Here is a 15,283-nt window from a genome sequence, read left to right on the forward strand (position 1 = left end):
GAGGGGAGGAGGGGAGGGGAGAGGAGGAGAGGAGAGGAGGGGAGGGGAGAGGAGGAGAGGGAAGGAGGAGAGGAGAGGAGGGGAGAGGAGGAGAGGGAGGGAGGAGGGGAGGGGAGGGAGGGAGGAGAGGAGAGGAGGGGAGAGGAGAGAAGAGGAGGGGAGGGGAGGGGAGGGGAGAGGAGAGGAGGGAGGGGAGGGGAGGGAGGGGAGAGAGAGAGAGATAGAGAGGGAGGATGACGCCCCCTGGAGGTGACAGACAGTTACTGCGCCGTAGCACTCTGCAGCCTGGGCAGCCATTTTGTAGTGGATCGGTGATCCCCATGGTAACAGACAACAAGGTGTACTGAGTGATTCGATCTCCTTTTTAATGGCTTCCTGGACTTCCTGTCTGCCTGTCAGCTTGTATTGCTTCAACTAGGTACGACATATTATACAAGCTCCTTATCAGTCATCTAACAGGGTCCATAAAGAACTTCTGACCCGACCCAGGTCCCCCTCATCACTACCACAACGCTCCTGACCCGACCCAGGTCCCCTCATCACTACCACAACGCTCCTGACCCGACCCAGGTCCCCTCAACGCTCCTGACCCGACCCAGGTCCCCTCATCACTACCACAACGCTCCTGACCCGACCCAGGTCCCCTCATCACTACCACAACGCTCCTGACCCGACCCAGGTCCCCTCATCACTACCACAACGCTCCTGACCCGACCCAGGTCCCCCTCATCACTACCACAACGCTCCTGACCCGACCCAGGTCCCCTCATCACTACCACAACGCTCCTGACCCGACCCAGGTCCCCCTCATCACTACCACAACGCTCCTGACCCGACCCAGGTCCCCTCATCACTACCACAACGCTCCTGACCCGACCCAGGTCCCCTCAACGCTCCTGACCCGACCCATTGGTCCAGGAAGGGGTGGGGTTCACACAACCTGTCTCCCGTCTGATGAGGTCACTACTGCACAATATTCAACCAAAATCTACGTTCTGCTATTTGAGGTTATTTTTATATATTTTTATATGTTTTGTTTTAAATGCCAGACTGCAACTGAAGGATCTCTTTATCCTGTCTGGATGATCCTGTCTGAATCAGACAGACCCAGAGACCATCTGTTACTGAGGAGGGGGGGTTATCCTGTCTGGATGAGACAGACCATCTGTTAATGAGGAGGAGAGGTTATCCTGTCTGAATGATCCTGTCTGGATGAGACAGACCCAGAGAGGGGTTATCCTGTCTGGATGAGACAGACCATCTGTTAATGAGGAGGAGGGGTTATCCTGTCTGGATGAGACAGACCATCTGTTAATGAGGAGGAGGGGTTATCCTGTCTGGATGAGACAGTCCATCTGTTAATGAGGAGGGGGGGTTATCCTGTCTGGATGAGACAGACCATCTGTTACTGAGGAGGAGGGGTTATCCTGTCTGGATGAGACAGACCATCTGTTAATGAGGAGGAGGGGTTATCCTGTCTGGATGAGACAGACCCAGAGACCATCTGTTAATGAGGAGGAGGGGTTATCCTGTCTGGATGAGACAGACCATCTGTTAATGAGGAGGAGGGGTTATCCTGTCTGGATGAGACAGACCATCTGTTAATTAGGAGGAGGGGTTATCCTGTCAGGATGAGACAGACCATCTGTTAATGAGGAGGAGGGGTTATCCTGTCTGGATGAGACAGACCATCTGTTAATGAGGAGGAGGGGTTATCCTGTCTGGATGAGACAGACCGTCTGTTAATGAGGAGGAGGGGTTATCCTGTCTGGATGAGACAGACCGTCTGTTAATGAGGAGGAGGGGTTATCCTGTCTGGATGAGACAGACCCAGAGACCATCTGTTACTGAGGAGGAGGGGTTATCCTGTCTGGATGAGACAGACCATCTGTTAATGAGGAGGAGGGGTTATCCTGTCTGGATGAGACAGACCCAGAGACCATCTGTTACTGAGGAGGAGGGGTTATCCTGTCTGGATGAGACAGACCCAGAGACCGTCTGTTAATGAGGAGGAGGGGTTATCCTGTCTGGATGAGACAGACCGTCTGTTAATGAGGAGGAGGGGTTATCCTGTCTGGATGAGACAGACCATCTGTTAATGAGGAGGAGGGGTTATCCTGTCTGGATGAGACAGACCCAGAGACCATCTGTTAATGAGGAGGAGGGGTTATCCTGTCTGGATGAGACAGACCATCTGTTAATGAGGAGGAGGGGTTATCCTGTCTGGATGAGACAGACCATCTGTTAATTAGGAGGAGGGGTTATCCTGTCTGGATGAGACAGACCATCTGTTAATGAGGAGGAGGGGTTATCCTGTCTGGATGAGACAGACCGTCTGTTAATGAGGAGGAGGGGTTATCCTGTCTGGATGAGACAGACCATCTGTTACTGAGGAGGAGGGGTTATCCTGTCTGGATGAGACAGACCCAGAGACCATCTGTTACTGAGGAGGAGGGGTTATCCTGTCTGGATGAGACAGACCATCTGTTAATGAGGAGGAGGGGTTATCCTGTCTGGATGAGACAGACCCAGAGACCATCTGTTACTGAGGAGGAGGGGTTATCCTGTCTGGATGAGACAGACCCAGAGACCGTCTGTTAATGAGGAGGAGGGGTTATCCTGTCTGGATGAGACAGACCGTCTGTTAATGAGGAGGAGGGGTTATCCTGTCTGGATGAGACAGACCATCTGTTAATGAGGAGGAGGGGTTATCCTGTCTGGATGAGACAGACCATCTGTTAATGAGGAGGAGGGGTTATCCTGTCTGGATGAGACAGACCATCTGTTACTGAGGAGGAGGGGTTATCCTGTCTGGATGATCCTGTCTGGATGAGACAGACCCAGAAACCATCTGTAATCTATCTTCTGAGGTCTCTGTCTTCCACCGAGCTAAACTTCTCCACAGAGGACGACTTATTGTACCTGATCAGTTCTTCAAATCATTTCGTTTAGTGTTTTTTTGTTGCCAAGGGTTTTAATATTTTTCTACCACATAGTGTATATACCGTATTTATAAGCTATAAAGGAAAGAAAACCTTATTGTATATCCATTGAATTCTTGCAGTACTTTGTCATTTCCGTCTTTCAGTAATTTGCCTCCATTTTATTTTTCTACCATGTGTCAGTCCAAACGTACGGCGACAATCTTAGACGATATCAGCAATCCTTTAGTGATGTCCTGTCTCTGTCCTGTCTCGTCTCTGTCCTGTCTCTGTCCTGTTTCGTCTCTGTCCTGTCTCGTCTCTGTCCTGTCTCATCTCTGTCCTGTCTCTGTCCTGTCTCTGTCCTGTCTCTGTCCTGTCCCGTCTCTGTCCTGTCCCGTCTCTGTCCTGTCTCGTCTCTGTCCTGTCTCAAACTAAAAAGACGGGCGGGGAAAAGGGGGCGTTTTCTCTCTCCCCCGTTTATCCAATCAGAGCTGTGGGACATTTCAGGCTGAAACCTGAGGACGATTTAAAGCTGTCATCTCATCCTCTCAGAACATTCACACATACCTCAAAACGTCCGTCTTTGTCTTTTTGTTGTCCAATGGCCAGGACAATTTTCAATATAGACGGTAGAAGACATTACAGGGTCTGTTGTTCCTCTGGGACTGTAGAAGACATTACAGGGTCTGTTGTTCCTCTGGGACTGTAGAAGACATTACAGGGTGTATGTATCTTGATCAAAATGTCCGTCTTCTGTCCAGACCCAGACACACTAAGGCCAATCCAATCCTTCATGTTTTCTAGATGTACAGTATAGAAGACCTCTAAACCACAGTGTCTCTGCTGAGCTCCTGTCTCCTGTCTGTCTCTAGCTGAGACAGTCTCCCGTCTGTCCCCTGTCCTGGTCTGTCCCCTGTCTGTCCCTAGCTGAGACAGTCTCCCGTCTGTCCCTAGCTGAGACAGTCTCCCGTCTGTCCCCTGTCCTGGTCTGTCCCCTGTCTGTCCCTAGCTGAGACAGTCTCCCGTCTGTCCCTAGCTGAGACAGTCTCCCGTCTGTCCCTAGCTGAGACAGTCTCCCGTCTGTCCCTAGCTGAGACAGTCTCCTGTCTGTCCCTAGCTGAGACAGTCTCCTGTCTGTCCCTAGCTGAGACAGTCTCCCGTCTGTCCCCTGTCCTGGTCTGTCCCCTGTCTGTCTCTAGCTGAGACAGTCTCCTGTCTGTCCCTAGCTGAGACAGTCTCCCGTCTGTCCCTAGCTGAGACAGTCTCCTGTCTGTCCCTAGCTGAGACAGTCTCCCGTCTGTCCCCTGTCCTGGTCTGTCCCCTGTCTGTCTCTAGCTGAGACAGTCTCCTGTCTGTCCCTAGCTGAGACAGTCTCCCGTCTGTCCCTAGCTGAGACAGTCTCCCGTCTGTCCCCTGTCCTGGTCTGTCTCCTGTCTGGTTTTAAATGTTGTCATTCTCCAAGTGCACTTTACAGTTCTGCTCATAGTGACCCGGTACAGACAACATGATACACACAGTTCAAATGGATAGGATGAGGAATGTGTTTGTGTGGTCTGGACGTTTTGAGCGGAGCGACGTCGTGAATAAGGTTGGTGCTGCAGTTCCTATATCAGGATATAACGGAGCAACAAGAGGGAGGATATGATGTCAGAGCTTCCTGATGTAGAGGAGGGAGGATATGATGTCAGAGCTTCCTGATGTAGAGGAGGGAGGATATGATGTCAGAGCTTCCTGATGTAGAGAGGGAGGATATGATGTCAGAGCTTCCTGATGTAGAGGATGGAGGATATGATGTCAGAGCTTCCTGATGTAGAGGAGGGAGGATATGATGTCAGAGCTTCCTGATGTAGAGGGGGAGGATATGATGTCAGAGCTTCCTGATGTACACATGTCTGGGTCAGCCTGTCCTGGGATGTTACATTGATAACAGAGGTCTTCTGTTCTCTGGTCTACCAGCATCGGTCTCTGATGGTAGAGAAGGGAAGTGGGGTAGCTAGATTCTCTGGTCTACCAGCATCGGTCTCTGATGGTGGAGAAGGGAAGTGGGGTAGCTAGATTCTCTGGTCTACCAGCATCGGTCTCTGATGTAGAGAAGGGAAGTGGGGTAGCTAGATTCTCTGGTCTACCAGCATCGGTCTCTGATGTAGAGAAGGGAAGTGGGGTAGCTAGATTCTCTGGTCTACCAGCATCGGTCTCTGATGTAGAGAAGGGAAGTGGGGTAGCTAGATTCTCTGGTCTACCAGCATCGGTCTCTGATGGTAGAGAAGGGAAGTGGGGTAGCTAGATTCTCTGGTCTACCAGCATCGGTCTCTGATGGTAGAGAAGGGAAGTGGGGTAGCTAGATTCTCTGGTCTACCAGCATCGGTCTCTGATGTAGAGAAGGGAAGTGGGGTAGCTAGATTCTCTGGTCTACCAGCATCGGTCTCTGATGTAGAGAAGGGAAGTGGGGTAGCTAGATTCTCTGGTCTACCAGCATCGGTCTCTGATGGTAGAGAAGGGAAGTGGGGTAGCTAGATTCTCTGGTCTACCAGCATCGGTCTCTGATGGTAGAGAAGGGAAGTGGGGTAGCTAGATTCTCTGGTCTACCAGCATCGGACTCTGATGTAGAGAAGGGAAGTGGGGTTTAACACTTGTGATGGAAGATGTTGGTTAGACGGTTAAAACAAGTTGCTGTTCTGCTATTCCCTATATAGACCACTACATTTGACCAGGGCCCTATGGCACCCTATTCCCTATATAGAGCACTACATTTGACCAGGGCCCTATGGCACCCTATTCCCTATATAGACCACTACTTTAGACCAGGGCCCTATGGCACCCTATTCCCTATATAGACCACTACTTTAGACCAGGGCCCTATGGCACCCTATTCCCTATATAGAGCACTACATTTGACCAGGGCCCTATGGCACCCTATTCCCTATATAGACCACTACATTTGACCAGGGCCCTATGGCACCCTATTCCCTATATAGTGCACTACATTTGACCAGGGCCCTATGGCACCCTATTCCCTATATAGAGCACTACATTTGACCAGGGCCCTATGGCACCCTATTCCCTATATAGACCACTACATTTGATCCGGGGCCCTAAAGAAGTGCAGGATATAGGGTAATAGGGTGCCATTTGGGACTTGGCCCCAGGAGTAAAGAAATCCTAAATGTTTCTGATGCTCTGACATAAAGATGGGAAATACAGCAAGAGGTTTATTGGCAGTTTGAACATTTTCTCAGTTCAGCCATTTTAATACCATGATGCTTTGCAAGGATAATATATACAGCTCAACCAACATTTGGTTAGTCAGAATGATTATTTTCATTTCCACTCAGCTCTACCTTTTCTACGTTGATCTGCTTTCCATGTTAACGAGGATGTAATGGATGTGTGCGGCCCATTCAATACTACTACAAGCTGTTGTAACAAAAATCAAATGTTGATTATTATTATTATAATTTTTTTAAATAAAAGGAATGAACTTTCATCTTGAACGTTGTCCATTCACACTTTGTTCTGTCCATTCTCACTCTCAGCCATTCCCTCTAATCTTTGGCCATTCTGTCTCTCTGTCTCTCTCTGTCTCTCTCTGTCTCTCTCTGTCTCTCTCTGTCTTTCTCTCTCTGTCTTTCTCTCTGTGTCTTTCTCTCTGTGTCTCTCTCTGTGTGTCTCTCTATCTTTCTCTCTCTCTCTCTCTGTGTCTCTCTCTCTGTGTCTCTCTCTCTCTCTCTCCCCTCCCCCACACTGAATGAAAGGTAAAGACAGTGTATTGTGTTATTGCTGAAGCATTTACAGTCATAACTGTCAAATGTGCAGTCCCACTATGGAATGGCTCCAGACCCATTCTAATTTAGGGTTCAACCCACCCACCCACTCTAATTTAGGGTTAAACCCACCCACCCGCTCTAATTTAGGGTTAAACCCACCCACTCTAATTTAGGGTTCATCCCACCCACTCTAATTTAGGGTTCAACCCACCCACTCTAATTTAGGGTTCAACCCACCCACTCTAATTTAGGGTTCAACCCACCCGCTCTAATTTAGGGTTAAACCCACCCACTCTAATTTAGGGTTCAACCCACCCACTCTAATTTAGGGTTCAATCCCAGAGGATTACCCACTGATCCAAATGGATCCTACTTCAGAGGAGATGTTACTGGGTTTCTCTAATAGTAATCTCAGGTGAACATCTGATCGTCTCAGGTGAACATCTGATCGTCTCAGGTGAACATCTGATCGTCTCAGGTGAACATCTGATCGTCTCAGGTGAACATCTGATCATCTCAGGTGAACATCTGATCGTCTCAGGTAAACAGCTGATCATCTCAGGTGAACATCTGATCATCTCAGGTGAACAGCTGATAATTCAACATGAACACAGACAGCCTAACTGTGCCAACTGTGTTGGTACTTTAATTTTCCCTATCCAAGGCTCTATGAAAAGATAACTGGCCCGATGTAACGTTCCTTTGAGCGTTGGACTAGTAACCGAAAGGTTGCTGGATCGAATCCCTGAGCTGACAAGGTAAAAATCTGTCGTTCTGCCCCCTGAACAAGGCGTTTAACCCTACTGTTCCCCGGGAGGCCGTCATTTGAAAATAAGAATTTGTTCTTAACTGACTTGCCTGGTTAAATAAAATAAAAAATGTATTGCGCCTGAAAACTAAAGTAGGTTGCTTTCCAGACCTCTCATATTTTAGTCTCCCGCCTTTTCCAGGAATTACGGTAAAGATGAACCACACCCCCTTTTTCATACTGCTTTCTGATTGAGTCATTCCCACCACGTGATCCAGAAGCGAAAGGATTTTGGGTATTTTTTTCTGAAGGTAAGGAAATAAACACAACTTCAATTATACTTGTGATTTTTACCTGACAAAATGTTTTAAAAAATATATATATATACACAGTTATATTTAACCGTAAACGTGTCATTTATTTTGTCGACCTCCCTGTCGTACGTTGTCGTTTTTTTAGGGAGGTTTGGGAAATGTCATCTTTGTTGTTAGTCACTGTGAATCAGGAAGACAGACTGGCTAGCTAGCTAGTTAGCCACGAAATATAACGTTTATCTAAAATACATTTTTCTCCTCTTTCAACGTTATTTGGTTTATTTAGTTAGCTAGTTAAAAAAAATACATGAATAAAAGGTAACACAAGCCGTCGCATTGGGTGAATAGCCTGATGCGTAGTTAGATCACAGAACTTTAGCTAGCTAGCTAAACACAAAAAGGCTAACTAGCTAAAAACAAAACTTGGCTAACTAGCTGGCTAACTAGCTAGCTATCTATTAACGTTAGCCAGTACTACAGCATTTTGTAATAGTCAAATGACATTTCGCACCAATACTATATAACGTTAGTTTGACTTTTACATGTAGCTAGGACATTGTCTTTATATATTTGTGATAATTGTGAACGCATTGGACCGGAGGGGGAATTTCCCAGCGGTGTGCCAAGGCGTCACGGTGTAATAAAGTCATCAGTACATTTAGAGACGGTTTGACATCCAGCTCCAGTATTATGGATTATCGCTCTAGTCTACATTTATTTCTGTAGGTTTTTTTATTTATTTTCGTTAACTTCTCAGTGGATCAGTAATATATTATCTGTGACACTGCTGAGTCAGGAAGTGGATTTCCCTTTACTAACCGCATCGACAGTTTTTAATGCCAGTAAAAGTCGTTTTTTTTTTTTTAGCACGACAGCTGTGATGGAAACAGGAAGTTTTGGTACAATTTTATAAACGCTGATAGATAATTTTGTTTCTTCATCATGGTGGAATCTTATTATGTAGTTAGGTAAATGTTAATTATGCGTGAAATGGCGGTGGAAACCTCGTTTTATGCGCAAATATTTCTAACCAATTTGGAGTCATGGGATGATATGGTGTCTCCCACTACGACTCGGGAAACCATGCAGTTTATCAGGCTACAGGTGAAATCAATTCTATGATGAACTTCACAGGGTGGTTGGTGGAAGTCTTGATGCCGTTTGACAAATCCAAATATTCTCACTCTTATCCATAATAATCTCATCGTGTAGACAGTGTACCCGCACTGTTGGCTAGATAACGCATGTGCCAAAACCAGACTAGGCACAGGGGTCTGCTAGAGGCGTCACTACAGACCCTGGTTCGATACCAGGCTGTATCACAACCGGCCGTGATTGCGAGTCCCATATAGGGCGGCGCACAATTGTCCCAGCGTCATCGGGGTTTAGGGTTTGGCCGGTGTAGGCCGTCATTGTAAATAAGAATTTGTTCTTAACTGATTTGCCTAGTTAAATAAAGGTTAAATAATAATAATTTGGTTGTAATCCAGAGAGGTTAGTAAAAGTATCTAGAGCCTCTATGAGGCCGTGGAGGGATTCACATTGTGGATTTAAAAGAAAACATGAATCATCAGCGTACAATGACACCTTTTTGTTTTTAGGCCCTGGATTTCTAATCCCCTGATAGTATTGTTGAATCTAATTTTAACAGCTAACATTTTGATGGCTATAATAAATAGATATGCTGATAGTGGACAAACTTGTTTTTCTCCTGTTGACAGTAATACTTTCTGAGAAGTAGCTGTTATTTACTGTTTAACACCCCCCGGGGTTACAAAACATAACTTTAACCCGTTCTATACGAGATTCTCCTAAATTCAATGTTTTATTTTACATTGAATAGAAATAAAACAATCAGTAGTGAAACATATTGAACGGTCGATTTTTTTATTCTGTACATGAAAACTTCAGGTGAATAAGTGTGTTTTGTGTGTACTACATCATCACACACTGATTTATTTATCAACAACAAGTCAGTTTGGTGTGTACTACATCATCACACACTGATTTATTTATCAACAACAAGTCAGTTTGGTGTGTACTACATCATCACACACTGATTTATTTATCAACAACAAGTCAGTTTGGTGTGTACTACATCATCACACACACTGATTTATTTATCAACAACAAGTCAGTTTGGTGTATACTACATCATCACACACTGATTTATTTATCAACAACAAGTCAGTTTGGTGTGTACTACATCATCACACACTGATTTATTTATCAACAACAAGTCAGTTTGGTGTGTACTACATCATCACACACACTGATTTATTTATCAACAACAAGTCAGTTTGGTGTGTACTACATCATCACACACTGATTTATTTATCAACAACAAGTCAGTTTGGTGTGTACTACATCATCACACACTGATTTATTTATCAACAACAAGTCAGTTTGGTGTGTACTACATCATCACACACACTGATTTATTTATCAACAACAAGTCAGTTTGGTGTGTACTACATCATCACACCACTGATTTATTTATCAACAAGTCAGTTTGGTGTGTACTACATCATCACACACACTGATTTATTTATCAACAACAAGTCAGTTTGGTGTGTACTACATCATCACACACTGATTTATTTATCAACAACAAGTCAGTTTGGTGTGTACTACATCATCACACACTGATTTATTTATCAACAACAAGTCAGTTTGGTGTGTACTACATCATCACACACACTGATTTATTTATCAACAACAAGTCAGTTTGGTGTGTACTACATCATCACACCACTGATTTATTTATCAACAACAAGTCAGTTTGGTGTGTACTACATCATCACACACTGATTTATTTATCAACAACAAGTCAGTTTGGTGTGTACTACATCATCACACACTGATTTATTTATCAACAACAAGTCAGTTTGGTGTGTACTACATCATCACACACACTGATTTATTTATCAACAACAAGTCAGTTTGGTGTGTACTACATCATCACACACACTGATTTATTTATCAACAACAAGTCAGTTTGGTGTGTACTACATCATCACACACTGATTTATTTATCAACAACAAGTCAGTTTGGTGTGTACTACATCATCACACCACTGATTTATTTATCAACAAGTCAGTTTGGTGTGTACTACATCATCACACCACTGATTTATTTATCAACAACAAGTCAGTTTGGTGTGTACTACATCATCACACACTGATTTATTTATCAACAACAAGTCAGTTTGGTGTGTACTACATCATCACACACTGATTTATTTATCAGCAACAAGTCAGTTTGGTGTGTACTACATCATCACACACACTGATTTATTTATCAACAACAAGTCAGTTTGGCGTGTACTACATCATCACACCACTGATTTATTTATCAACAACAAGTCAGTTTGGTGTGTACTACATCATCACACCACTGATTTATTTATCAACAAGTCAGTTTGGTGTGTACTACATCATCACACACACTGATTTATTTATCAACAACAAGTCAGTTTGGTGTGTACTACATCACACACTGATTTATTTATCAACAACAAGTCAGTTTGGTGTGTACTACATCACACACTGATTTATTTATCAACAACAAGTCAGTTTGGTGTGTACTACATCATCACACCACTGATTTATTTATCAACAACAAGTCAGTTTGGTGTGTACTACATCATCACACCACTGGTGGGAAAATGCACATATTTTCTTTATGCGGATTTCAGAATATACACGTGAAAATCTTCCTCCATTTTGGATTGGAAACCTAGCTAGTGAAATATCTGTTCGATATTTCCCAGAAATCCTTGGTATTCGAAGTACACAAAATTCGTGTGATTATGACCATAGCTACAACAATCGTGATAATAATTTGACGTTTCCTGTTTAAGGTGTTGCTATAACCTAATGTTGCTCTCTTTATCTACTGTACGAGTGACCCTGACCACAGTTAGCTCTGGTCCTTGGCGTTAGTGCAGCTTGCTAACGTTGAGCCTTTTAGGAAGAAGCCTCACTAACACCCTGGACCAGAGCTAGTTGTTTAATAATATGCCGTGTCATTCCCCTCAGTGTGCTGTCTGAATGTGCTGGTTGTTCTCCACGACAGGTGAACCTGAAGCCGGCATCATGCAGAGCACAGCCAACTACCTGTGGCTCATCTCAGACCTGCTGGGCCAGGGAGCTACAGCTAACGTTTACCGTGGCAGACACAAGGTACAGGGCTAACACGCTAACGTTTACCGTGGCAGGCACAAGGTACAGGGCTAACATGCTAACGTTTACCGTGGCAGACACAAGGTACAGGGCTAACACGCTAACGTTTACCGCGGCAGACACAAGGTACAGAGCTAACACGCTAACGTTTACCGTGGCAGACACAAGGTACAGGGCTAACACGCTAACGTTTACCGTGGCAGACACAAGGTACAGAGCTAACACGCTAACGTTTACCGTGGCAGACACAAGGTACAGGGCTAACAAGCTAACGTTTACCGTGGCAGACACAAGGTACAGGGCTAACACGCTAACGTTTACCGTGGCAGGCACAAGGTACAGGGCTAACACGCTAACGTTTACCGTGGCAGGCACAAGGTACAGGGCTAACACGCTAACGTTTACCGTGGCAGACACAAGGTACAGGGCTAACACGCTAACGTTTACCGTGGCAGACACAAGGTACAGGGCTAACACGCTAACGTTTACCGTGGCAGACACAAGGTACAGGGCTAACACGCTAACGTTTACCGTGGCAGACACAAGGTACAGGGCTAACACGCTAACGTTTACCGTGGCAGACACAAGGTACAGGGCTAACACGCTAACGTTTACCGTGGCAGACACAAGGTACAGGGCTAACACGCTAACGTTTACCGTGGCAGACACAAGGTACAGGGCTAACACGCTAACGTTTACCGTGGCAGACACAAGGTACAGGGCTAACCAGCTAACATCTACCGTGGCACACAGGTTGTCTGCTCAGCCATATCAGTCTAAGCTAGCGCGCTAACCCTTCTGTCTCCACTGGGGCTAACCTGTCCCTGGTGAACTGTCTCTCTAGGGCTGTGTCCCTGATGGCAACCTATTCCCTTCATCCACTATATATACAGCAGTATGTGGACACCCCTTCATCCACTATATATACAGCAGGATGAGGACACCCCTTCATCCACTATATATACAGCAGTATGTGGACACCCCTTCATCCACTATATATACAGCAGTATGAGGACACCCCTTCATCCACTATATATACAGCAGTATGAGGACACCCCTTCATCCACTATATATACAGCAGGATGAGGACACCCCTTCATCCACTATATATACAGCAGGATGTGGACACCCCTTCATCCACTATATATACAGCAGTATGAGGACACCCCTTCATCCACTATATATACAGCAGTATGAGGACACCCCTTCATCCACTATATATACAGCAGTATGAGGACACCCCTTCATCCACTATATATACAGCAGGATGTGGACACCCCTTCATCCACTATATATACAGCAGGATGAGGACACCCCTTCATCCACTATATATACAGCAGGATGTGGACACCCCTTCATCCACTATATATACAGCAGGATGAGGACACCCCTTCATCCACTATATATACAGCAGGATGAGGACACCCCTTCATCCACTATATATACAGCAGGATGTGGACACCCCTTCATCCACTATATATACAGCAGTATGTGGACACCCCTTCATCCACTATATATACAGCAGTATGTGGACACCCCTTCATCCACTATATATACAGCAGTATGTGGACACCCCTTCATCCACTATATATACAGCAGTATGAGGACACCCCTTCATCCACTATATATACAGCAGTATGAGGACACCCCTTCATCCACTATATATACAGCAGTATGAGGACACCCCTTCATCCACTATATATACAGCAGTATGAGGACACCCCTTCATCCACTATATATACAGCAGTATGAGGACACCCCTTCATCCACTATATATACAGCAGTATGAGGACACCCCTTCATCCACTATATATACAGCAGTATGAGGACACCCCTTCATCCACTATATATACAGCAGTATGAGGACACCCCTTCATCCACTATATATACAGCAGGATGAGGACACCCCTTCATCCACTATATATACAGCAGTATGAGGACACCCCTTCATCCACTATATATACAGCAGGATGAGGACACCCCTTCAAATTAGTGGATTCTGCTATTTCAGCCACACCCGTTCTTCGACGTACAAGGCTACCTGCCAGAATGCATAGTGCCAACTGTAAAGTTTGGTGGAGGAATAATGTTTTGGGCCCCTTAGGTCCAGTGAAGGGAAATCTTAACGCTTCAGCATAAAATGACATTCTAGACGATTCTGTGCTTCCAACTTTGTGGCAACAGTTTTGGGCGAGGTCCTTTCCTGTTTCAGCATGACAATGCCTCCGTGCACAAAGCGAGGTCCGTACAGAAATGGTTTGTCGAGATCAGTGTGGAAGAACTTGACTGGCCTGCACAGAGCCCTGACCTCAACCCCATCGAACACCGTTGGGATGAATTGGAACGCCGACTGCGAGCCAGGCCTAATCGCCCGACCTCACTACCCGTCCTCACTAACGCTCTTGTGGTTGAATGGAAGCAAGTCCCCCTGCAGCAATGTCCCAACATCTAGTGGAAAGCCTTCCCAGAAGAGTGGAGGCTGTTATAGCAGCAAAGAGGGGGGGACCAACTCCATATTAATGCCTAAGATCTTGGAATAAGGTGTTGGGCGAGCAGGTGTCCACATACTTTTGATCATGTAGTGTATATTTCACTACTTCAGTGCACTACAAATGGAAATAGAATTCCATTTGGGACGCAGGCAATGAGTTGTTTGCTATTAAAGGTTTTAATAATGTTTTGTTCTCTTAACACCAGAAAACGGGGGACCTGTATGCGGTGAAGGTGTTCAACAATCTCAGTTTCCTGCGACCGCTCGACGTCCAGATGAGAGAGTTTGAGGTCCTGAAGAAACTCAACCATAAGAACATCGTCAAGCTGTTCGCTGTGGAGGAGGAGGTATCTCTATCAGTATATATATTATCACTACCTAGAGGAGGTATCTCTATCAGTATATATTATCACTACCTAGAGGAGGTATCTCTATCAGTATATATACTATCACTACCTAGAGGAGGTATCTCTATCAGTATATACTATCACTACCTAGAGGAGGTATCTCTATCAGTATATATTATTACTACCTAGAGGAGGTATCTCTATCAGTATATATATTATCACTACCTAGAGGAGGTATCTCTATCAGTATATATACTATCACTACCTAGAGGAGGTATCTCTATCAGTATATATACTATCACTACCTAGAGGAGGTATCTCTATCAGTATATACTATCACTACCTAGAGGAGGTATCTCTATCAGTATATATTATCACTACCTAGAGGAGGTATCTCTATCAGTATATATACTATCACTACCTAGAGGAGGTATCTCTATCAGTATATATACTATCACTACCTAGAGGAGGTATCTCTATCAGTATATACTATCACTACCTAGAGGAGGT

At 45.1% G+C, this 15,283-nt stretch overlaps 1 protein-coding gene across 3 annotated transcripts in view; it reads left to right on the forward strand.

Moving 5' to 3' along the window:
• Positions 1–7,626: 7,626 nt before the first annotated feature.
• tbk1 (TANK-binding kinase 1) overlaps positions 7,627–15,283 on the forward strand; it is a 65,253-nt gene continuing 57,596 nt past the window's right edge. The window contains exons 1-3 of one of the 3 annotated variants that reach the window (XM_045713397.1): positions 7,627–7,747; positions 11,829–11,935; positions 14,633–14,773. In XM_045713397.1, the coding sequence (XP_045569353.1) occupies positions 11,849–11,935; positions 14,633–14,773 (228 nt within the window). In that variant the 5' untranslated portion in view covers positions 7,627–7,747; positions 11,829–11,848. 3 annotated transcript variants of the gene reach the window in all.

Source organism: Salmo salar, unplaced genomic scaffold (genome assembly GCF_905237065.1).
Source record: "Salmo salar unplaced genomic scaffold, Ssal_v3.1, whole genome shotgun sequence".
Taxonomy (NCBI): domain Eukaryota; kingdom Metazoa; phylum Chordata; class Actinopteri; order Salmoniformes; family Salmonidae; genus Salmo; species Salmo salar.